The 25,597-nt window shown below is 41.0% G+C and overlaps 1 protein-coding gene across 1 annotated transcript in view; it reads left to right on the top strand.

The window, feature by feature from the left end:
• The first annotated feature begins 24,305 nt into the window (after window positions 1-24,305).
• Window positions 24,306-25,597, top strand: part of TCERG1L (transcription elongation regulator 1 like) — a 233,788-nt gene continuing 232,496 nt past the window's right edge. The window contains exon 1 of the mRNA XM_089510167.1: window positions 24,306-24,635. Within this exon, the coding sequence (XP_089366293.1) occupies window positions 24,306-24,635 (330 nt within the window). The remainder of the gene's footprint in view (window positions 24,636-25,597) is intronic.

Raw genomic sequence — 25,597 nt, 5'->3', positions numbered from 1 at the left:
GGGAGGAAACTTTAAAATGAAGGTTTCGTTTAGCCAAGGAAGGAGTAACCACTTCATCATCTCACTCTCCCACCTGCAACCCATTTCTTTTCACCACACTACTCTGTAACATGAGATGAATGATCAGGAATAAGGTTGCAAAATAATTGTCATCCTCATCCTGCCTTTTCCCAGATTGTGACTCAAAGCAGATATATATATATATATATATATATATATATATATGTTAAAAATCCACAAAATATAAAAGTTAAAACAAAATTAAACAATCAGGAAAAAAAGAAAACCAAAATAAAACATATATAATTAAAATATACACACACATCAGCAAAACAATTAGCAATATCCAATGCATTGCATAGGATTAACCTTATATAATCACTCATCAAATGCATATCAGAATAGAAAAGTCTTTGTTTGTGTGTGAAAAGAAAGCAGGGAGAGTACCGGTCTAACGTCTCTAGGAAGGGAGTTCCAGAGCCTGGGGCAGCCACTGAAAAGGCCCTCTCTTGTGTTCCCACCAGATGTACCTGTAAATGTGATGGGACAGAGAGAAGGGCCTCCCAAGCAGCTCTCAGAGCACAGGCTGGTTCATAAAGGAGAGTATGGTGCTTCAAACAAGCTGGACCTGAGCTGTGTAGAGCTTTAAAGGTCATAACCAGCACTTTGAACTTTGGCCAGAAACAGACTGTCAGCTAGTGGAGCTGTTACAACAGTTATTATATATTTATTTGTATCCCGCTTTTCCTCCAAAATTGGGACTCAAGGGAGTTGTGCTCTCCCTGTAGACAGCACCTGTTAGTAATTTGACTATATCTCTTTGAACGTTAATATATCTGAACACTTTTCAAAGTCAGCCCCATGTAGAGTAATCCAATTCGGATGTAACTAAAACATGTATCTGAAGGATGTAACTAAAGCAAACACTTGCTATTGGTCACAGATTCCCTCCATATGCCTCCCACCTTATCTTTCCTGCTGCTACAGATAGAGAGAAAGGACACAGGTGCAAGTAGGATCTTCTAGCGCAGTGGGTCCAAAACACTGGTTCTCCAGGTCATTTGGCCTTCAGCAGCCAAAAACCTCAGCTATCTGGCCCAATGGTCTAGGATTCAGGGAGCTGAAACCCAAAACACCTGGAAAGCAGAATTCTGGAATCACTGTTCTAGAGGAAGGAGAAAGTTGTTTCACTGGATACACTGTCAACAATTCCTTGCCCAGTTATTGCTGCTGAGAAAAAAAGAAGAAGAAGGAAAAGCTTGTGGAATAATCGTTGGCTCTTATAAGATTTGCAAGTGCAAAAGAGGACAAAGCTTTTGCCTCTGTGATGGTTGCACAGAACTAGACATTTTGGCGAGTATAGCTTGTTATGCAACCCATAGGTATAGTAAATAGTTAAATTCCATCCTTCACACAAACATTAGAGACATTTTAATATTTTAATGTGTAATATTTTTAATTTTTTGAACAATTCAATTGTTTTTTAAGCTTTGCATCCAAATTTTAATGCTTTGGTATTGTTTTTAACTTTTATTTCTTTAAATTTGTTGTAATCTGCCTTGAGTCAGGAAAGACAGGAAAAATAAATAAATACATTTTGAAAAGGTACAGGTGCCCTGCCTTCATTTGCATCTTGCTTATATCGTCTTCCTCTGTATAACAGAACAGTGAGGCTGTTACTATAGTGTTGCCCAGTGGATGTTGCCACTGTGCTGGCAAGGTATAGTCAAATGGTGTATAGTTGAACTTCCAGTGCAATCCTTTGTATGTCTACTCAAAATTAAGTTCAGCTGAGTTCAGTGATACTTATTCTCAGATAAAATAGATAAAACACTGCAGCCTTATTCTTTAAGTGTGTGTAGGAGTACAACTATAGGTAGGTTTTTTTCAATAGGCCTCAACTGGAAGAGCTTAATAGGGATTTCTGATGCATTCAATATCTCCATTCTTAAAGCTTACAGTATTATTGTAGCATGGTTTAAAGAAGTTCTTGAAAAGGTAGAGCTATTGAAACAAACCTCTTTTAAAGCAAATGAGAAAGAGGATATCCTCATTGTAGAAATATCAATGAGTTTTCCTCAGTCTGAGTTCTCTTTAAAATGAAGATTTTCTGAAGCTTCTTCCGTGAACATATATAAGGATACAAAACAACAGACATGATTACTTTTAAAAGTAATTTATTCCATTGCAAGCTAGTTCTTAAAAGTAACCTGTTGTCAATAGTCATTACATTGATGAAGTAACTTGTGTTATTTGCTCCATTATTTGTTACTTTTGTATAGTGTCCTGTTCCATTTTTTAAGTGACCTCCACCCCCAGGATTGGTAAGAGTATGCCATATAACTAGGAAGCCTCCTGTCAAACTGCCTCTTAACATGACCTTAAAGGTAATTTTAAAAATAAGTAGAAACTGTTACTGTCATTGCACCAACAAAATTACTTTTCTGTAACTTATTGCATTGCTTTTGAAATTCAACTTTGTTACACCTTCGTTTACTCCAAATTCATTAGTTACAGGTAACTGTGCTACTTGTAACTTTTTGCTTCCATGTTCTGTACACAACTAAACATAAAAGGCCAAAATGTCTGTGTTGGTATACTCTAGAGTCAGGAGAAGAGCAATGATTTCAGTGAGTAATATCTTTATAAGTTGATGGCCCAATGTCTGATTCAGTACCAAATGCTGATTGCACATTTGGTTAGATATTGCATGAACCTTATGAGAGGTAAGATAGATATATGTTTTCAAGTAATACATTAAATTTACACATGCATACATACAAACTAATACAGTCAGTTCTCCATATTCATAGATTCTTTATCCATGGATTCAAGCATCCATGGCTTAAAAATATTCCAAAAAGTATAAATGCAAAATAGCAAACCTTGATCTCCATTGTATATAAGGGATACAATTTTACTACACCATTGTATATAATGGAACTTGAGAATCCACAGATTTTGGTATCCATGGGGAGTCCTGGAACAAAACCCCAGTGGATGCAAAGGGCCCACTGTAAATGGTCAAATTTCATCTGTGAGTCTGGAACTATCTGTATTTGCCATGCTTTTCTTTTTAAATATTTTTAAAATTATTATTTTGATACATAAATTGGGAAAAGCAAAATAAGTCCAGGCCAGGTGTCATAACATATTACATCACAAAATCATAAACCAGCTTTGCATTTCTCTCCATCTCTAGTTCTCATAATGATACACAACCACTTGCACATTTTGAAGGTCCCATTATTCAGTAAATTGCTCTGTAAAAGAACTAGCAGGCTTTTCAATTACAGCTTTAAAAAAAAAACCTTTGGAGATTATCATTTTGTTCTATTTGACCCTAGTGTTCCAGTCAGAGATGCAGAAAAAAAAGTGGTCTGTGGCTTTCATATCAAAGCAGAAGGAAATCCATTCTGGGTTTTAATCCATACTATAAATGAGCTGTTCTAGCTGTCAAGTGGACGTTCAGCACTCTGGATAGTTCCTTTGCATTTTGGACTAAAACACAAGAGTGGAGTCACTGTCTCTCTGACATGGAAGCCACTAAATACCACTGACTACAGGATATCTGTGCACATTCAGGCAGATCAGAGAGATGTCAAAGCATGTGCACAAGGCAATAGCAGAATACAGGTATACACAGAGTGTGGTGGGACACATGCCAATGTTGACAGCAGTGGATAGTGTAACTCATGCAGAGAGTTGCAGCAGAAAGTTTTGCATATGAATCTTTTGATTCAGAGTATTTTATGCTGAATCATAGTATTGCACTCTGTCATAACTTATTCCTCGGACAAATTAAGCAAACAGCAGAAAGAAATCATAACCTAGTCAAGACCAAGTTGAGTAGGAGTGCTAGGAATCTGTTAATGATGCTCTCTGGGAGTCTGGGGAGCTCACATTGGACACACAAGATGGCACCGCTGCCCATCCTTCAGTGAGTCTAGAAGGGAGGGACCCAGTTAAGATTAAATATCAAGTGCCAAACTAAGGTGCTAATGGGGCACAATTGACCTTGAGGGAACTGCCCATAAATATCTTGGCTGTTCTCTTCCAGCCTTAGTACTGACAACTGACTCATCTACTGGTACTACTCTCTGGTGTTTGTCTTGCCTTGAACTTGGGCTGACTACAGCAGCATTCACACTGCAGAAACAATCCGTTTTGACACCACTTTAATGGTCATGGCTCAATGTGATGGAATTCTGGGAATGGTAGTTCATTGGGGCACCAGAGCAAATCTGTGGTAGGAACACAGCTTTGTGATTCTCCTTACATCCTGCTTGATAACCCATGACTGACCTGGACTTGACTGATCATTCAGCATGGCCTACTTGCTTCCCTTATTTACTTGTAGTAAGGGCACACTCAAAACAGGCTATAGAGACAGTTTTCTTTTGGCCTTTTTCTTGACCTTAGACTTAAAGGTGACTTAGACTCAAAGCTGACAACTCACACAAGGGTTTTAGAGTGTCTGACAGTTCTAAATGTGCCCCTCTACCTATAGAAAATGGCTTCAAAATTAAGAAGCAATTATAGTCTCTAACATGAATCAAGGTATAGTTAGGAAAAGTAGAAGGAAGACACATGCCTATGAAGCAGATTCAGGTAGTCACTAGAGAAGGAGTGGTAGGTGGTGGCTTCCATGCCATTGGAGAAGTGAATACACTAATTTGTCCCCCCTAGGGTCAAAAGGAGATCTTGAGAGTGCTGAATCCTTTTCCTAAATAGGTCCAGCACCTTGGATAGTTGGCTCAAACCTGGCATAGATTCACCACCCCACTGATACTGGAGCTACCAACTTCCCATGTGAGAAGAATGTCAGGAAAGATGCTTCCTAGTAGCTTTGGCTCAATAGTCAGTTACTTTATTTGGACTGAAAATTAGGTATCAACACCTGATTAGAAAAAATCTATCATTGACCAAGAGGCTGAAGCAGGGTGGTCTGCTTTAGCCTCTTTGCTGAAGCAGACCACTATGGAAGTATAAAAGCAGGAACAAGGAAAATATGGACTTGAATCCACATGCCACTCAACAATGGCTGTTTTTGAGGCCCCAACTCTGCTTTTTCTGGCAATGAGTGACAGTTTGCCTTTTAAAGTCAAAGGAGCCCCTTGCACTATATTTAACATGAATAATACTTGTTTTTCAAAAGAAGAAGAGGACCTCTGGGGCTTTCAGTCAGACTTATTTTGTTTTATTGACTTTTTTGTCAGCTCCTATAGCCCTCTAAGGATCCCAGGGTGGAATATAGCCCTCTGTGACCTCAAATACTCTGGCCTCACCACTAGGATCATAGGAGGCAGACTGGCTGTACTGTCATTCAATGGTAAGTCACTGTGATTCACTAACATGATTGGTAAGGTCAAGTTTGTGGTGCTCTTGACAACACTTAATCTGGTGCAGTCATCCATCCTTGCAAGATGTATACAAATTAATAGGTGGAGAAGGGTGCCTTTCATCATTTTACCCTCTCTCTCTTCTCCATCTCCACCCACCCACTGCCATTTTTTTCACCTCTTCTACTTCCCTCACCCTATCAGTTTATAGCCTGGAGAATTCAGAGACTGTCACAATCAGAGAGATGAAACCCTTTCAGCTGTTTCCATGCATGGCTCTACTCCCCAGTGCCATTGTGCTTGAAATCCTACTGAAGCTCATGAGTACAGGAACCTCTCAATCCAGAGTGGATTTTAACTGATCTTACAGGGTTCTTGTGATAAACTTGTATAAAGAATAGCCATGTTTGCTGTCTTGAGATCACTGGAGGAAAGGTGGATGATAAATTTAGCTAATAATAAAGAAAGAAATATACTTCAGATCATACTATATATATTTTATTATATATTATATTAAGGATCAGCTCTTATGAAAAGTGAAGTTGAAAGGTAATCTTTTGCCCTCATTGGTGCTGTAATTTCTAAAATGATGGGAAATGTGAACAGATTAATAACATCTGGCCTAAGGTTCTGGGTGGACTAGAAACAAATAAATTTGAATGATACCAGTAAGGGGGTAAAAAACAACCCCTCAAACACTATCCATTTTTCTGTAATCGATCAGCTAGAATCAAAATGTGGTGTGTCCCCTCTCCACCCCATCCTGTGGCTCTGCATGATTAAGGATATTGCTGGTTTATTTCATACCCATTTATGAAGCAGCTTGTGTTTGCCATTGTTGGAAACAAATTACTGTAATACAGCAGACTATACTAATTGTCTCTTTCCTTCTGGCTATTCCCTGGCTCCTATTAGTGAAGCAGCAAAATAGTCAAACAATGGTTACTCATTTTAGTCCGCTAAATGTTTTTCACTGTTTTTTTTAAAGGTAGTGGTGGGAGGGGGAAAAACCCATTTGGTTTACTGGGATGTACTAAGAGTTCAAGTAAGGCAGAAAGAAAAGATAGATGTTTCCAAATGTCTGCTCTTGAGAGCTTTCAGAAATAATTTTCCATGTCGATAAAATCCAGTAACGAACTGAATGGCAGCTGTAAACTTAAGTTGACCATAATGTAGTTTGATTATCTCCTCCATACTTATAGAAAAACTAGGTGAAAAATTCAGTATTATTTTGCAATCCTTGGGTTGATTTGAACAATAAACCTAGGAAGTCAGTGAGATATTCTCTATGATATCCTAAAGCCTAGACACTCTTTTCCATGCTGAAAAAATGAATAGAAAATAAGGCTGCCTATATACACTTAAATGGGAAGAATGAATTCAATGGGAGTAACATTTTAGTAGCAATACATAGGATTATGCTGTAAATACCTTTTTGCAGACTGCAGGGAGTTTGTATGGAACTATAATTCTGAAGAAGCTCATAGAGATTTAAGACAGTCATAACTTCTCACATCCATACAATAAAGGTCCCCGAGATTCTCTTTTGCTAAATCTCAAAGGAAAGGAGGTAAAGCCTCCTTTCTGAGCTCTTGAAATACATTTAAATCCTTTCGAAAGGGGCTCTTTCACATGGCAAAATTATAGTGCTATGATTCCACTTTAAACTGCTTTAGCTACATCCTGTTGAATCCTGGGGTTTGTAGCTTGGTGAAGCATGAGAGCTTTCTGGCGGTGAATGATAAATTTCCTCTCTAAACTACAAGTTCCAGGATTCCTTAGAATGTTGCAGTGATGATTAAAGGATAAATCCTGTGCTATAATCATGTAGCATTTATGCGCTTGGGGCAAACAATAACCAACAACAATATACCCAAATGCATACATCATATCCAAAGCAACATGAGTGAGCTTTTTATTCAGGCACTTTGTCATGTGTCCTCATCAGAGAAAACCTTTCACAGCAGACAGTCAGGTGCTCTCTGTGTTCATTGCAACAGACAGATTTAGATGGTAGAACTATAGCACAGAATTCTTTCAGTTCTCCAAGTCAAGTGACCTTGGTTAGCCAATCCCATGCCTTTTACTAATATAAAATCTGCTGGATTTTCCCTGTCTGAGCAACTTGTTGCTGAGTTGTCCCAATGTTACTGCCCTGGATTTTGGGCAGCAACTTCCATCATAATACACCAATGTCTATGTTGGCTAAGGTTGATGGGAAATGCAGTCTAACCATATCTGGAGGCCACAGGTTTCCCACTACTTCCCAAGAAAATGCAGACTCTACTACTGAAGTGTTAAACCTTTTCAATTATATTGACTTTTTTCCTCCACAGCTGTTGACCTCAAGATCATTAAAAGCTGAGGATGGCCCCCTATTTAAGCTGGAGATGCCACTTGGGTCATCTCACATGTAACACATTTGCTTTGCCATTTGCCAAATTGCTCCTCTATTTGAATGTGTCTGAAAGTATGCAACATTGTCATTTCAAATACAACAGCCTTTTACAATGAACACACAACTCTATGTAGATTGGGAAATGTCCACAATGCTAAAGGGTTTATGGAAAAAAAGGCTAGTCACCACTATTGATCATGACAACTATTCCATAAATAATTTACAGATGGACACAAGTTCTGAGAAGCAGATAACAAGAGTTGTGAAAATGCAAAGAACTCATCAAAGCAGAAGGATTTCTGGTGTAAAATCTGAGTTCATGAAATGGTCATAAAAGGCTTCTGGATGATGCATTCATCTGTACTAGAGAACAAAGGAAAACACACAAGGTAGCACTGGGGAAATGCCTAATTATCTGTCCCCAACTCCCCAGCTGTTTAAAGAGTAGGACAACACCATAGTCCAGGTACATGGGCAGCAGCTGGCATATGGAAAAAACCTATCTGAAGCCCTCTTCTCCTTTTTTCCCCACACACGGTGAACCTTTTAGTAATTAACCATTTATTGCTGGTCAACCACTAGCTTTTAGCCAACTCAGTACTGCACTCCTTGTAGGGAACCCCCTGTCCCTTGAGTATATTGGTGGGTGACAGTAGCATCCTATTTGGAAATCATGCTGGAAACATACATAAACAGACAGACAGACAGACACACACACACACACACACACACACACACAGAGAAGACTTATCTTGCCTTCTTCCCCATTGGTTTCATGATGTGATTTCTCTTTATTTTCTATATTTTAATACTGTATTATTGAATTTGTGTAAGATAAAAATGAAGAAACTGATCACATTCAGGCTGAAAAACCTACAAGAAATATTATCCAGAAACCCCAAAATTAATTTTAAAAATTCTGGCTATTAGACAGACAACTTGTTTTGGATGGCATTGATTTTGCTTTTCATTTAGAATTTTTTAAAAAAAAGTACAACTACAATAAAAGAGGAAGAAGGAAGAATAAAGAGATGAAAGGAAGGAATACACAGGATATGAGTGTAGACTAGTCATATACATTAATATAAGCCCCATGAGATGGTCTTACAGCACATGGTAACACTATCTTGCTGAAGCCAAGCAGATGAGAGGCTGATTGGTACCTAGATAAAAGAGCTTGGAGGGAACTTTGTTGTTGTGTGTCCTCAACCCATTTCCAAATTATGGTGACCCTAAAATAAACACATCACAGGGGTTTCTTGGCACGATTTATTCAGAGAGGGTTTGCCTTTTCCTCCTTCTGAGGCTGAGCAAGTGGTTTCTATGGCTGAATGGTGATTTGAACCCTGGTCTTTAGAGTCATAGTTCAGTGCTCAAAGCACAACATCATACTAGCTCTCTGAAAGAAACTAGTAACAAATAATGAAGTAACTATAATTAATTATGTTCCCAATTACAGCATTATAAAAACATTACCATGTAAGCTAATGAGGGATAATTTGATTTGTGGTGTTGCCATAATTTCTAGTTACTTTCATAAAGGCATAGACATGGCTTTAAAAAATGTGGAGAAAAGACAGTGCATGGTTTAAGTGCTGGCTTGTGTTGCTGATTTACACTCGGTATTAAATGCTGAAGTGGAGGTAAAGCATATAGAAGGATAGTCTCTTTTATACCACTGGTCAACGTTCATATTTTCAGAAAGCAACAAAGCCAGCAGTACTACTAATTACTTTCCCAATTACAAAATTATACACACACACACACACACTATACACACACACACACACACACACACACACACACACACACATTACCATGTAAGCTAATGAGGGATAACTGGATTTGTGCTATAGCCATGATTTTAGTTACTGTTATAATGACAGGGACATGGTTTCAATAAAACGTGGAGAAAGGACAGCAACATTTATATACCACTTTAGATTGCATTAGTCCATGAACTATATCAAAAAATTAATGAAACAAACCACACTGAAAGCTTCACATACTGTATGTGAAACATTTTTTTAAAAAAGAAAGATTAAAAACAAAGTCCAGTACAGCCAGGGGGATACAATTCATGAATAAGTTGATTCCTTCAGAGCTCAGGATCCCTACCACACTTGACTGAAACAGCTTCTAGGCAGCTTTTCCTAAGGCTATAAGCCCTTACCAAAAAGACCATCCAAGTCTAACTTGTTCTTTATAATAGACACTTAATTTCTTTTGCAGTTTTCAGTACATTATTTTCCTTTATTAAGACTCTAGATACGGTTCAATAATACCAGAATAAATCAGATTTTCAGAGATATAATGAGCCAAATCCTTCAGTTCTTCCATTCCACAAATGCATAATCTGTTCAAGGCTGGAATGCCTTCCTGTTGTGGGGCCATGGATTGTATAAATTGAAACTGGAATTGGATAAAATCTTCCAATGTGCCATTTTCATAGGAAAGAGGTGGGCAAGTTTGGGACCTAATGATATTATTGGATGTCAACACTCATCAGCTCAGGCCAGCATAGTTAATGGTAGGAGACCCTGGAAGCTGCAGTCCAGCAACACCCATCACAGGGAATGAGAAGTATTTTTCATACTAATTGTACACTCATTTACCATAATGCTGTAATTGAAAAGCAAACATCTCATTTGTACTGCTATATTAGATAACTTTCGCTCATATATGTTACTGGGTGCATTTCGAAATGAACTGAATAAATGCACAGAAAAACTATACTGTGGTAATAAATAAGTTATTGTTCACTATTGCCATCTGTTCCTCAAGGCAGATCTTAGATAGCCTGACTACATCCAATATGCCTCAACGCCTAGCTCTGCTCTGATATGTTTAAAATCTTAATATCCCTAAAATCATATACTAAAAATGGCTTTGTACCCTTTTACTTATGGTGTTGTTTGCAAACCCCCAAATTCCAGCAACATTAATTAACATTGCTATCACTTTTATCATAATTTATTTAATAACTGGATGCAATGTTTCCAAACACTCAAAATTCAGATGTTTATTTAGATCCCATAGTTGGGGGCCAGTCCAACTGGACTTAGTGAGGGTTGCTTCTCAGTAGACTTGCATAGGACTGCATTGTTAATAAACGAACACTAATTTGAAATCACCGAGTGGCTCTCTGCTTCATGGAATTGATCTCCAATAACCCCTTCTGTTATTAATGTAGAATGGGCACCAACACAAGGACACCAAGGCTCATCTAGTTCATTACTTTGCCATCAGAAGTGGCTAAGAGAAAGGAGAAAAGTCTAGTGCCAAAAGAAAACAATGCAATTGTTATTTATAAAAGACTGGTGCATTTCTAAATGAAATATTCATACTTTATGACTCTTTAAGAATTAAAGAGGACACACTGAAATAGAATAACAATAACAATATCCTTGCAGCCCTAAAAAGCGGTGAAGCCAAAACCTGACAGCCTTAAAACATGCACCATCTGACATCAAAATAAAAATGTTCTCCAAAGAGCCTGTCAGAATGATTAACCCTCATTCTATCAGACAGAACATTATCCAGTATCCTAGAGTCATGTTTTGTTTCAAAATACACATAGTACTAGACCTCGAAGACATTGTCACCTCAAAATGTAAAACAATGTCATAAAATTCATCTATATGCAGGCTTTTAAAAAATAAACAAGAAACAGCTGTGCCCCACAAAACTCTGGTAACAAATCTATTGCATTTTACCACTTGGGTACTTTACAGTTCCATGTCATGCCATGTTGTAATTGAGATATGTTGCAGATACATTGGTGGAGAGTTCATATGACAAATAACCTCTCTCATGCTCTAAAGGTGGGAGGTTCATAAGGCTACAATTACTTGATCCTGTCTAGGAAGAAATAAAAAAGGGCATGTCATTAGAAGCATGGACGAAAGAACCTAGTATAGCTATCCACAGACAATTCACCATGGATCTGCCTGAAATATTATTTGGGAACATCTAGAAAAAGATGCAAATTATGGAACACTGCTAGAAAGACCTGAAGTGCTCATAATAATAATAATAATAATAATAATAATAATACTTTACTAAATAATTGCAAAACAAATAAAAAGGGGATAGTATGTATTCAGGGTATTAAAATGAAAGAATCCCATCAAGAGTTTTAGAGAAGTCTCTTGACATCACTGAGCTCAAGGCATACATTGGTCCTAGTTAGTGAGTAATATGAGCTACATAAAACTTTGGAGAGACTTTGAAATCAAGTCTTAAGTGTGGATCATACTGTTAGTTCTGACTAGAGTAGTCCCATAGAACCAATGAGATTTCTCTGTATGCCACCATTGAAGTAATGTGCCTGCTGTAGTTGAGATTAATCAATAGTATCCAGGTCTTAGAGTGCTGTCATCTCAGAGTACCTATGAGCCTCCTGGGCCATATGTTGTTTAAAAAAGCTCTCCTGGACCTACAATGACCTGGATGGCCCAAAGCATGGTGAAAATGTCCCTAAAGAGTGTTTGGGAACACAGGAGCAAAAGTGATTTTTTAATATAGGTCATGCTGTGTGCAGGAGGTACAACCTTGAAAGTCTCCTAGAAGGCTTATGTAGTCTTTTGGCCTCCCACAATTGTCAACCACTGTTGTTGAGTCACTGATGAACTGTCTTTCTGGTCATATGGGCCATTCTTATTCAGCATCATTGAATGTGATACGTAGCATGGAGCTATACAGCCATTGATGAGCAGTAGTTTTTGTTCAATGGTGAATGTCTATAAAAGTGTGGTGCTGCTGCTGCAGTATAAAGACATATCTTCTGAAGGGAGACATTGATCAGTAGGCAGCCTAGTACAACATAGGAAGACCAGATAGATTCAGTGTAGGAACAACACTGGTTGAAGCATATCCCTACACTGGCTATGTGTCATGAGATACTTTTTTCTCCTGATTAGAATTAGCAAAAGATCTATTAATCAGAGACTTGGTGTATGTTGTTGTTATCTGAAACAATAACCCATACACTTTCAAACACATGCACTTACTTGTGCTGGAAGGCAATAGATACAGTAAGCCCACCTTATCCATGGATTTTTTATCCACGGATTCAAGCATCCACAGCTTGAAAAGACTTTTAAAAATATACAATTTTCCATAGGCAAACCTTGATTTTGCCCTTTGATATAAGGGCACCATTTTACTATGCCATTATATTGAATGGGACTTGAGCATCCATGGATTTTGGTATCCACCAGGGGTCCTGGAATCAAACCCCAGCAGATATCAAGGGCCCACGGTATTTAGAAACGTAGTGCTTGGTGCACCATATGTGGGATACATGCTTGCAAGGATCACTGCAGTATTCTGTTAAAATGTTCTTGTGCTCTGCCAAATGCAGATATAAAGAATAGCCTTACATTGAGAGATAATTCCCTCAGTAGGTACATCTTTTGTTATTGAGATAGAAAATTATCTCATCAAATCATGAGGTCTTTCTGTAAATGAATTAAAATAGCTGTTCTCCTCTCAGGGTATATATCTGTTTTCTGGTGCTGGAGGTTCACAATAAAGTTTCCTTGATTGTCATTTGGGAATCATCATGGTAATATTTCTGGTAGTAGTGGTAGTATTTTTAGGGCACAGAAATTATGCCAATTGCATGTATTATACAGAAAAGAAGCTAGCTGTTCAAAACAAATATTACATCTCATTTAAGCATACGTTTCTGAAATATAAATGTTTGGAAATTGTTCCATACTCACAAACTCTCCTATGCACCAGAACACCAACAATTGTTTAATGTAGAAATGGAAGGTGGAGCATTTGTATTTAATCTTTAAAGTTCTATAGGGATTCTGCCCCCCCCCCCCAGATGTGTGGGATGATAACTATTATACCTCAGAAAAGTCTCTGTTACAATGACAAAATTATTATTGTATTAGAAACCAAAATATACCCATATTGTTGCTTGTTGTTTGTTTTTGTGCTGTCAAGACTTTTCCAACTTATGGCAAATCTATTACAGGGTTGTTTTAGCAAGATTCTTTAAAGACGTTTTGCCATTGGTGTCCTCTGAGGCTGAGAGGTGTGACTCAGCCAAATTCGCTCATTGGGTTTATATGGTTGAGCTGGGATTTGAACCCTGGCCTCTAGAGTCATAGTCTAACATTCAAGCCACTATATGCACATTGTATCAGAAGCCAACATAGACAATCTAAAATGCCCCAGAGCTAAGGATGGGCTTTCAGATATTTAGGGGCTGTTCAGACATGGAGCTGCCCCTGTTTCAGCCAGATCAGGGCTGCAGCAACCTCATGCTACAGCCCCAGTCAGACCTTTTCAGGGTGTAAAAAGGAGCTGAAAAAAAGCAGCTGTTTTTTGTGCCCTGGAAAGGGTGCCATATCCATGTTGCTGTGGCTTGGTGGTGCGCCTTCAGGGCAGCATCATATGGATGCAGCGCTGGAGGAGTGCCATGATGCCATATGCCATGTGGTGTGGTGCGCAGCATCATGGTGCCCTCGGTGGCAGAGTTGGGCGTGCATCATGTGGATGCAATGCTCCAACTCTGGCCCCAGGCTGGCCCAAAGTGCTGGTCTGAACAGAGCCTTGATCTTTAACAAAATTCTTATAAGAAAAACTAAGAATCACTCCATTTTAACAAAATCTCATTAATATACTACACACCTAATGGTAAACTAAATGGATGGCAGAGGTGAGGAATGTTTTGATCAAAATGGTGCCCATGTGGACTAGCAATTCTCAGAGCCATGGGTCATCATGAATGTAAGCATTCATGCTTCAAGAATAAATTTAACATGGGAAATATTAAAGTTAGCTGATGGATTGTGTTTCTCACAGTTGTAATACTTCAGAAATAAAACCTAAAACTTCTTTCTATTGACATACAATGAAGCCAATCCTTCATTACCAAAATATCTTCTGAAAGAATAATTGAATATTTTATTTACTGTTAAAAATGCATGGCACCTGAAACATGATTACATGGAGAGAAGAAATGATTTCAAAAAGTAATCTACAAATTGTGTTAACAATTCTAGAATAACTGAGACAAGGTGTGGTGGAGACTACCCTTTGGCCTAATACCTCACCCTCAGTGGTCACCATGATTACTACTAATAAGGGTGCCCTCTGTATTGGCCTCCATGGCTACATCTGCACTGAAAAAATAATGCAGTTTTTTCAACTTTAACCACTTTAACTTTAACCATGGCTCAATACTATAGAATTTGGATTTGTAGTTTTGTGAGATGTTTAGCCTTGTCTGTCAAAGAACTCTGATGCCACATGGAAAGAAAATCTTTTAGATGGGAGCTCTCTACTAGATGAATTAATGTGGGCATAGATTAGTAAATGAGAAAACTGCCAGTATTGAATTAGATGCTGTAGGTCCTTCAAATCTGACCATACAAGTGGCTTCAGACACAGTTATACAGTTGTCCCTCCATATTTGCCAGGGTTAGGGGAACAAGACCCCCGTGAATATGGAAAAACCGCAAATAACAAAAACACTGTTTTTACCTGAGAGGACACCTCTCTAGGACTGTCTAGGTCCTCCAGTGCAACTCTGTGGTCAATGGCCAACATACACTGACCATAGAATGGCACTGGAGTAGCTACAAATGGTCTTTCAGTGCAACGTTTAGTTAAAGTTGACCACAGAGTTGCACTGGAGGACCTAGACAGTCCTAGAGAGAACATATTAATGAAATCCTTGAATAATCAAATCCGCAAATATCAAATCCGCAGATATGGAGGGATGACTGTATGTTGGCCATATAATTTCTTAGCACAGTTACTGACAGCAACATGCCTTGCTTTTTCATGAAATAATTGATATAGTACAAGTGAAGTAAGTCTAGCTTAGCTCTCACCTGGACAAAATTGCTATGCGGCACTTAGGTATCTTAAAGTACTCCATCAATGTAGGAACATCACCTTGAATCCTTCTGGTAGTCACAGCTAGAGTAAAATGGAGAATTAATACTTATATAAAGCCCTCTGATTCAATGGCTGTACTCTAGTTAGAAGAAACAATTGTTTCCCATCAAAGATGTCACAAAACCATTTTAATGGGCCTGGGTTAAGTACAAGGAAGGCTACACCCTTAAAAAGTTCGACAAGTAGGATTACTGCATTCTGCTGGTAATATTTCAAGTATCCATATATAACAAGAATATGATGTATAAAAACACCAAAAACAAATAACTGAAAGAAAGCATGTATTAAACATGCATGGAAAATAACTCATGTGATAAAATCAACAACTTGAAAAAGTCTAAATGAATGGTGAACCATCACAAAATTTCAAGCCTATAACAGACTTTTAGCTACTCATAACATAGACTGTAGAAATGGAAAGCGACCTACTAAGTGCTACTAACAAGATTACAAGCGTGTATTTACATATATGTACATTGATACACATAATATCCACAAGAGCCAGCATGGGGTTTGAGTGTTTCCCTTTATGAGCATAAAAACCCACTGGGTGACCTTGGGCAAGTCACAGTCTCTCAGCCTCAGAGGATGGCAATGGCAAACCCCCCCTGAAGAAACTTGCCCAGAAAACCTTATGATTAGGTCACCCAGAGTCACTATAAATCAAAAATTACTTGAAGGCACACAACAGCAACAATAACAATGGAGCTCAACAGACAGGCAGAAAGGGGCGGCGAGACGCCACCCCTTTCTGCCCCAGAAGCAAGTAGCGGCAACCACAACTTCTTTTTGTGCCATAGAATGGGTGCCATTGGCGTGCTCACCCACCATATTGACGCCCCTTATGCGCCACACCATTTGGACGCAGCACATGAGGCATGTCATTGGCGTGCACAGCAAGATGGTACCTGGACAGCGCAGTAGGGCGCAGGAGTGTGTGGACGCTCCACACTCCCGAGCCCTAATTTCAGCTCCAGGCTGGCGCATAGTGCCAGTCTGTACCAGGCCAATACTTATTTACATGTACTTAGAATATGTAAGTATTTGAGAGCCAGTGTGCTGGAGTGGTTTGAGCATTGGACTATCATTCTGGAGACCAGGGCTCTACTCAGCCATGAATACCCACTGGGTGACCATGGGTAAGTCACACACTCTCAGCCCCAGAAAACTTTGTGATAGGTTCACCTCAGGGTCATTATAAATCAGAAAATGATTTGAAGGCACACAAAAACTATTTATTCCTTTTTAAGCTGTGGGAACAGGCATGGTATGCATGTAAATAAATAAATGACACTATGCATCAGAATAACTATCATTCAAGAAGCACACTAGCTTCAGCTCCTTATTTGGCCAAGGACAAAGAGTCCTTATCCATAGAATGAATGTATTGAGGCTGGGGAATGATGTCAGAAGTTAAAGCCCCTCAAGTGATGAGTACTTCTGGGAATCCCACATCCATATAAATACACATGCACAAATGAGTCATAATAATGACAGAGAAGAGATCCTATGTACAAGAAAGCTAGGTTTCACAACATATCACAAAAAGATTAAGCAGGAGTAAGGAAGTCATGGGTAATCCCAAGGTACACATAGCTTGCTTTATGGTGAATATGACCTTTATTTTCAACACTGAGATTAAAACTAGGCAGTCCAGTTTAGAACTGAAGGTGTTTAGTTTTGCATATAACACTGGCATGTTTTTTTTCATTTGTAACAATGATCTTTTATTTATTTGCTTAGAAGATTCTGCAAAATATCATGTCTAACCCTAGTGCTTGTCAATTACCTTGCCCTGTTGTTAGACAGAGACCAAATTGACTGGGGATTCTGAAAGCTGTAACTTTTCCACCAGTTTACAAAGCGAACACTTTGTACCTGGAAATCTGTCTCTTGTCATTTTGCCCCTGCCTGTTCCTTTATTGCTCCTTAAAACCATACTAATCCTATCTGACTCTGACTCCATTTTTGCCTTTTCTACGGGCGGGCTATGGAGTTGAGACTGCCATGGTCGCCTTAGTTGATGATCTCCGTCTGGGCATGGACAGGGGGAGCATGTGCCTGTTAGTGCTCTTGGACATCTCAGCGGCCTTCGATACCATCGACCATGGTATCCTTCTGGGACGCCTGAGGGAGTTAGGTATCGGGGGCTCTGCTTTGCTTCTGTTCCTACCTCTCGGGCAGATCCCAGATGGTGGAGCTGGGGGACTGTCGCTCCAATAGGAGGGCCCTGACATCTGGGGTCCCTCAGGGAGCGATTTTGTCCCCTATGCTATTTAACATTTACATGAAGCCACTGGGAGAGATCATCCGGAGACACGGGGCACGGTGTTATCAGTACGCTGATGACACCCAAATATGTTTCTCTGTGTCTCCGACTGATGCAGTAACTAAGGATGGCATCTCTCCTCTAAATGCCTGCTTGGAGTCGGTAATGGGCTGGATGAGGGAAAACAGACTCAGCCTGAATCCAGAGAAAACGGAAGTACTGGTGATTGGCTCTCCTGGCCCGGGTAAGGAAATTTTTCCACCTGTCCTAATTGGGGTCACGCTCCCTGTGAAGGACTCTGTTCACAGTTTGGGGGTGCTCCTGGACTCGTTGCTTCACCTTACTGCTCAGGTGGATGCGATGGTCAAGAGCACCTGCTATCAGCTTTGGCTGATATGCCAACTGCGTCCCTTCCTTGGCTGGGGGGACCTTGAAACTGTTGTACACACTCTGGTAACCTCTCGATTAGACTTCTGTAATGCGCTCTACATGGGGCAACCCTTGTACCAAACCCGGAAGCTTCAATTAGTGCAGAATATGGCTGCTAGGCTGGTTACTGGATGCTCCAGGGCCAGCCATATAATGCCAGTCTTGAAAGATCTTCATTGGCTGCCTATTTGCTTCCGGGCCAAATACAAGGTGTTGGTTATTACCTATAAAGTCCTAAATGGCTTGGGCCCAGGGTACTTGGAGGACTGCCTCTTCCCATATAATTTGCCCCGCACACTCAGATCGGGTGAGAAACATCTATTAAGAGTTCCAGATGCTTGTTATGTATCAACTCGGAGGGCTTTTTCTATCTCAGCCCCACAGCTCTGGAACTCCCTCCCCAATGAGCTCCATACTTCCTCCTCCCTTGATACTTTTAAGAAAGATCTAAAGACCTTCTTATTCCCCCAGGCTTTTCCCCCATGAGCCTTGTCTGTCATTCTTTTTCCCTTGGCAGTGTTATGTTGTATTCCATTCTACACAGCCATTTGTATGGGGAGCTGTTTGGTTGTCTATTGTTGATATTGTTAATTGTTATTTGCTGGGGGTACTGGGGTTTGTGATGTTTTAACTGTTTTTTATCTCTTGCTTTGCACTGCTGTGATCCTTGGAATAGTGGTATATAAATAAAATTTTATTATTATTATTATTATTATTATTATTATTATAATTTTCAGTGCTATTTGCATGTAAATTATGGACAGCTATGATTTCAGCTGGCTATTTCATGACCCATCCAAATCATCTGGTTCTTTTAAAATACACAAGAAATGAGCTTTCTGTTTCTTACTTACCACTATGCTTGTATATTTTAAAATTAAAAGAACCAATAATATGCATTATTATTAATATATTCTATGCTATAATAGTTTGCTGTTGTGTGCCTTTGAATCATTTCTCACTTACGGGGATCCCAAAGTGAACTTATATGGTTTTCTTGGCAATATTGGTTCAGAGGCCGGTTTGCCATTGCCTTCCTGTGAGAGTGTGTGTGTTGGTTAAGGTTGTCCAGTTGGTTTCCATAGCCAAGTGGAGATTTGAACTCTGGTCTCTCAGAGTCCAAGATTCAGACAACTATACTATGTTGGCTCCCGTAATATAGCTAGCTCAGTTTTCTTTTGAGCCTATGAAGAAAGCAGAGGCACAAGGCATTCTGCTAATACATTTCAATAATTCTGTTTGCTAATTACTCTAATGCATACACACGCATACACATGCATACACACATTGCATACATACACATATAAATCACAAGATAACATCTATTCCGGTGATCCCCTTATGTTGTTCAACTATAATTTCCAGGATCACAAAATATTGTCCATGGTAACTGGGGGCAAGCAGAGATGTTGGGATCTGCACACCTCCAACCGTATCTTCAATTTCCTAATTTTCTCTTCTTTCTAGCATTATGTGGAACAATCAGGGTGTATATATTGTTCTAGTGTTAAGACTTCCCTTTTGTGGCCAGACTTTAAAGCAGGAAATCTAAGACTATTACAAAGAACTGCATTCCTTGCCCGTTTGGTGAAAGGGGGCAAAAGTTAAGAAGTACGTTTTTAAAAAAGAAGAAGAAGAAGAAGTTCAAAGCTGAATCCAAAGTGAAATGCCAGAGGTAATAAATCTAATGTAATGGAAAATATAATCCCAACCTTATCAAGTGTGGTGTTCTGAATTAGATATTGTAGCTGGGAGAGAGAGAGAGAAAGTCCCCAGCCAAATGTCAGGTTAGAGGGCTCTGACCTTTTTGAGCTGCCTGCCTACGCTGCTCCAAGTGGAAGAGAGGCTATTCTCTGCATTGCCATTCTCTGAGATGCATCTGAAAGTCCAGGTGAAATCTTCAGATGGTAAACGATATAAGTGTGCATATCTTTTAAAAAATTATCTTATATTCCAAAAACAGGAGAGATGATGGGCCAACTAAGCATGCTTTTTATGGTGATGAGAAACAGAGCAGACCAGAAGCATCTTCATTTTGGGACATTTTAAATAGATGGCAAGAAGTTGTTACTTTGGGAACATTAGGGTGCTCTCCAGTCAAAGAAATGGGAGCACAAGAATTATCTTGTTCATCTCCTACTCATTTCCATAAGACTTGAGTTTCAGAATTTCCTGATTATAATTGGAAGAGGGGTTAGTAAAGTACAGCCCTTCGGATGTTTTGGTCTGCAGCTTCCATCATCCCTCACCATTGGCTAGGGCTGATGGAAGTTTAAACACATCTGGAGGAGGCAGCATGATTCTCCACTCTGTTATTGGAAGCCCCAGCTGGGTAGAGCCATTGAAGCAATGGGATTCACATGAGTGTTTATTCACCTTTAAATAATTGATTTGCTGGATTCTTTCCAGCTGAATTGACTGACCGGATGTAGAGCTCTGCCTCAAGGTTGTATATCTAACAATACTTTAGTATAATCAAGTCCCAGTAGAGCTTAAGGTTCTTACTTCTACTTAGAGTGGTTTATAACAAGGCGACAAGGGAGGACTTACATTTCCCACATTCTCTACACCACCAAGTAGAAATAAATAGCACATATACCCCATTGGCAAAGTGCTATTTCTTATGTTATAAACAAGTTGTTGTTGTTGTGTGCCTTCAAGTCATTTCTGACTTATGGAGACCCTAGGTCAGTGGTTCTCAACCTTCCTAATGCCACGACTCTTTAATATAGTTCCTCATGTTGTGGTGTCTTGGTTCCTAAGATCATTGGAAATATGTGTTTTCTGATGGTCTTAGGCAACCCTTGTGAAAGGGGTCATTCAACCCACAGGTTGAGAACTGCTACCCTAGGTGAACTTATCATGGGGTTTTCTTGGCCAGATTTGTTCAAAGGAGGTTTGCAGATTGCCTTTCCTTGAGACTGAGAGCATGTGACCTGTCCAAGGTCACCCAGCAGGTTTCATGTCTGAATGAGGTATTGAACCCTGGTCTCTAGAGTCATAGTCCAACATTCAAACCATTATGCCATGCTAGCTCCACAATTATGCTCAGTTGGAAATGGGTAGACATGTTTATTTGAAAAATCAATTGCATCAATTACAGTTGATCCATGGCAGAAGGTGAGACTGGATGGCCCTTATGGTTTCTTCCAACTCCATGATTCTATGAAAATACAGACATTATAAAGTGGTTGAAAGAAAAAAACACAAGTTAGTTCTTCTCATAATACCACCACTTAGTAAATCCTCATTTTCTCTAGAGAGAAGTATAGAAATCCCAGACTCCATCCTCAGCATTGTTTGAGTTTAATGACAATTTGTGATTTACCTTCTCATCTTAATCTTTCTTCCCATGAGCTGAAAGTAGCATCCTTGGCTCCCCTCCTTCCCAGTTCAGTCTTCCAACCACTTTATGAGGCAGGTCAGACCCAGAGAGCATAAGTGGTGTAAGTTTCATGGTTCATTAAAGAACTGAGCCTAGGTCTCCCAAGTCTCGGCCCAACACTCTAACCATATACAATACTGCACCGACTCTCTCTCTCTTCTTTTATCTATACACACATACACACATCTGTGTGCAGACGCAGCATTTTTCAATTTCATAGAGTACTGAGAGATAGGCTTAAGATGTTTTTCTGAACATGCTTTGTGGGATCTGTCTTTGGAAAATCCTCTAAACGCATTAGTCATGTTTGAGTCACTCTGGCCATTCCCTTTGGGTTTCTGTTGCACCCTTCAAAGCGGCTCCAAGAAACGTTATTTACAGCTGAGTGAATCTTCTCCCAGACTTCACATTCATCCCTTCCTCTCTTCTCTCACATTTCTTCTCACCCCTTCCTATTTTTTTTTTTTTTTTGAGTTTGTCTTTGCATCCGTGGTCGCCTTCTTTCCATTCCTCTATCCCCCACCTTCTAATTTCCCTTTTTGTTGTTGGCTTTTCTTCTCTTTTGTTTAAGGGGTTGGATTTGTCAGAAGGGAGATGTAAAGACGTGGGCCTGAGGGGAAGTCTTTTTCCAGTCTCGCTCCTAGAAGTGGGTGGGATGGCTGTAAAAGGAGGGGAAAGCACTCTGCACAGGAACAGAGGCCCTTGGAGTCCCAAGCGGGGCCAACTCTTGGCTAGCTATGTTGTTGTGTGCTTTCAAGTCGTTTCCAATTTATGGAGACTCTATCACAGGGTTTTCTTACGTTTCTTTAGAGGAGATTTCCCATTACCCTCCTCTTCTGAGGCTGAGAGAGTGTGACTTGCACAGCATCACCCAATAGGTTTCCATGGCCAAGTGGGGATTCAAACCCTGCTCTCCAAACCCCTAATCCAACACTCAAACCACACTGGCCCTTTCCTTTTCATCTCCTCCCTCTTCTCTCTTGATCCAGAAGGAAGACCTTCTCATCTCTTGTGGGCTCCTCCTACTCTTCTCCTCCTTTTTGGCTTTCTCCTCTATCCATCTTAGCACTTGGGCCGTCGGACTACACCTCTGGAGACCAAGGTTCATTTCCCAGCTGGGCCAGGGAAACTCACTGGGTAACCTTGGGCAAGTCACACTTGCTCAGCCTCATAGGATGGCAATGCCTTACCCCCCTCTGATGAAACCTGCCAAGAAAACCTTATGGTAGATCCACCTTCCATAAATAGGACTTGAAGGCACACAACAACAGCAACAGCAACTACTACCAACATCTCTCTCCATTGGTGCTTCTCTCAGCAGCATGTTGTTATTGTTGTGTGCCTTCAAGACATTTTGGATTTATGGTGAGCCTATCATGGTGTTTTCTTGGCCACGTTTGTTCATAGGAGCTTTGCCCATGGCCTTCCCTTGAGACTGAAGCATGTAACCTTGGGCAAATCACATATTCTCAGCCTCTGAGGAAACACCTTCGTGAAGAGCATGGTTTGATTCCCAGCTTGGCTCTGGAAACCCACTGGGGAGAGCATGGACGAGGCCCACACTCTCTCAGCCTCAGGGGAAGGCAAATCCTGTCTGAAGAAACCTGACCAAAAACAAACAAACAAATCAAACCCGGGATAGGTTCCCCTTCCAGGCTTGAAGAAGGAGCCCAACAAGCCAACCAATTGAGAGGAGGAAGGATTGCCAAGAAAATTGATGTAAAAGGATATGATGATGACGATGATGCAGGAGAAGTGGTGATGATGATGGTGCAGCAGGAGAAATGTTGTTGTTGTTGATGATGATGGTGATGCAGCAGGAGAAGTGGTGATGGTGATGATTAAGATCATAGTGCAGCAGGAGAAATTGTGATGATGGTGGTGATGATGGTGGTGGTGGTGGTGGTGGTGCAGCAAGAGAAGAGGTGATGGTGATGATGAGCAGGAGACGTGGTGATGATGGTGGTGGTGATGATTATGATGCAGCAGGAGAAGTGGTGGTGATGATGATGATGGTGGTGGTGGTGCAGCAGGAGAAGTGGTGATGATGGTGATTATGATGATGATGCAGCATGAGAAATGATGGTGGTGGTAGTGATGATGATGATGGTGGTGCAGCAGCAGGAGAAGAGGTGATGATGATGGTGATGGTGCAGCAGAAGTAGTGATGATGATGGTGATGGTGCAGCAGGAGAAATGGTGGTGGTGGTGATGATGATGAGCAGGAGAAGTGGTGATGATGGTGATGATGATAATGAAGATGCAGCAGGAGAAATGGTAGTGGTGATGATGATGATGGTGGTGCAGCAGGAGAAGAGGTGATGATGATGGGGCAGCAGGAGAAGTGGTGATGATGGTGGTGGTGATGATGGCCAGGTGGGAGGGGCTGCGAGGGGGCGGGGTTCCCAGAAGCCCCTCCCCTCCTCAAACCAAGGGGCTCTCCATCCGGCTCTGCCTTTGGCCGCGCAGCAGCATCCTTCCAGAGCGAGCGGAGAGAAAGGCACTAATGGGCATCTCCTGCTTCTCCAGCGCTGGGATCCAACTCTAAGATGTAGGATGCTCCCGGTGCTGAGAGCCAAGCGGCAGCCGCCACAGCCTCCTCCTCCTCCTCCTCTGCTGTGGCCCTGCGGGAATGCCGAGCCCCCTTGGCTCTGGATGCTGCCCACCGGCGCCGGGCTCCTGCGGATCGGAGGCAGCTCCGCCGGGGGGACCGTGGTGGCCCCTCCGCCCCCTCCGATGCTCCTCTCCCCGTCGCCCCCTCGACCCCCACCTTTGCTCCAGGGGTTCTCCGCCTGGCAGCTCCCCGGAGACCCTTTCCTGGCTCCTTTCCTGGGACCCGAGCCTGCCTCTGCCTTGCCCCAGGGACCCTCCTTCTTCAACGGACAGGTAAGCCTCCTTCCTCCTTGGCCAGCACCTCTGCCCTCTCTTTCCACCTTCTTCTCTCCAGCAGGGATGCCTCAAAGGTCCTCTCTTTGGAGCCTGGCTACGAAGCATGCATCTACATTTCTGTTATGAGTAATTTGGGATTGTTTTTATTTTGCTGTTCTTTGGTCTGGAATGTCTCGAGGACCACCCTGAGGTCCTACATTTCCATCTTCTTGTCCGGGAGGGATTCCAGAGACTGCACTTTGCCTCGGGAGCACGATTTTTTAAAGCTTCGGTTGCCTCCTGTCGCTCATTTCCCCCCCGGATTGTCCTCCAATGTTGCAGGGCCTCGTCCTTCTTGGCGGGGAGGACCCCTGCCCTGCCTTTCAGTCCAGGAGGGATCTTCCCCCCTCCAAAAAGAAGATCCTCTGTTCTTAAAGCCCGCGTATGGAGCCTGGATTTTCCTTGGGTCGCTGTCCAGCGCTCTGTGGTGCTGAAGTGAACCCTTCCATTGCGCTCCTGGCAGTCGGCTGCCCCCTTGCACTTCCAGCTTTGCATCCTGTAGAGACTTTAGATGCATCTACAGTGCAGAAAGAATCTGTTTTGGCACTGTTTCGTCTGGCATGGCTCATTGCTATGGAATTCTGGGAAATGCAGTTTGTTGGGGCACTCTGAAACAGTGCCAAAACAGATTCTTTCTGCACTGTAGATGCATCCAAAGCTAGAGAGAGAGAGACGGAGAGGGAGTCCACATTAAGTATTAATACCCATCTCTTGCTTATGCTGAGCTCGTCCCTTTTCATCTTCAACTGCACAGAGGAGGCACATTTTTATTTATTTATTTTGAGCTGCAAAAAAGAAACTACCCCAAAAATGTGCAGGCTTTCTGAGAAAGAATTGCACCCTCCTGCTATTTAGGGGGCTGTTCTCTGTTCATCCTGATCTATTTCCTTCATTGGGACGACAGGAGTGCCCTTTTACTT

This window comes from Sceloporus occidentalis, unplaced genomic scaffold, assembly GCF_023333645.1.
Source record: "Sceloporus occidentalis isolate IW3139 unplaced genomic scaffold, rSceOcc1.0.p SCAF_2, whole genome shotgun sequence".
Classification (NCBI taxonomy): Eukaryota; Metazoa; Chordata; class Lepidosauria; order Squamata; family Phrynosomatidae; genus Sceloporus; species Sceloporus occidentalis.
This window is presented reverse-complemented; position numbering and strand designations above follow the sequence as displayed.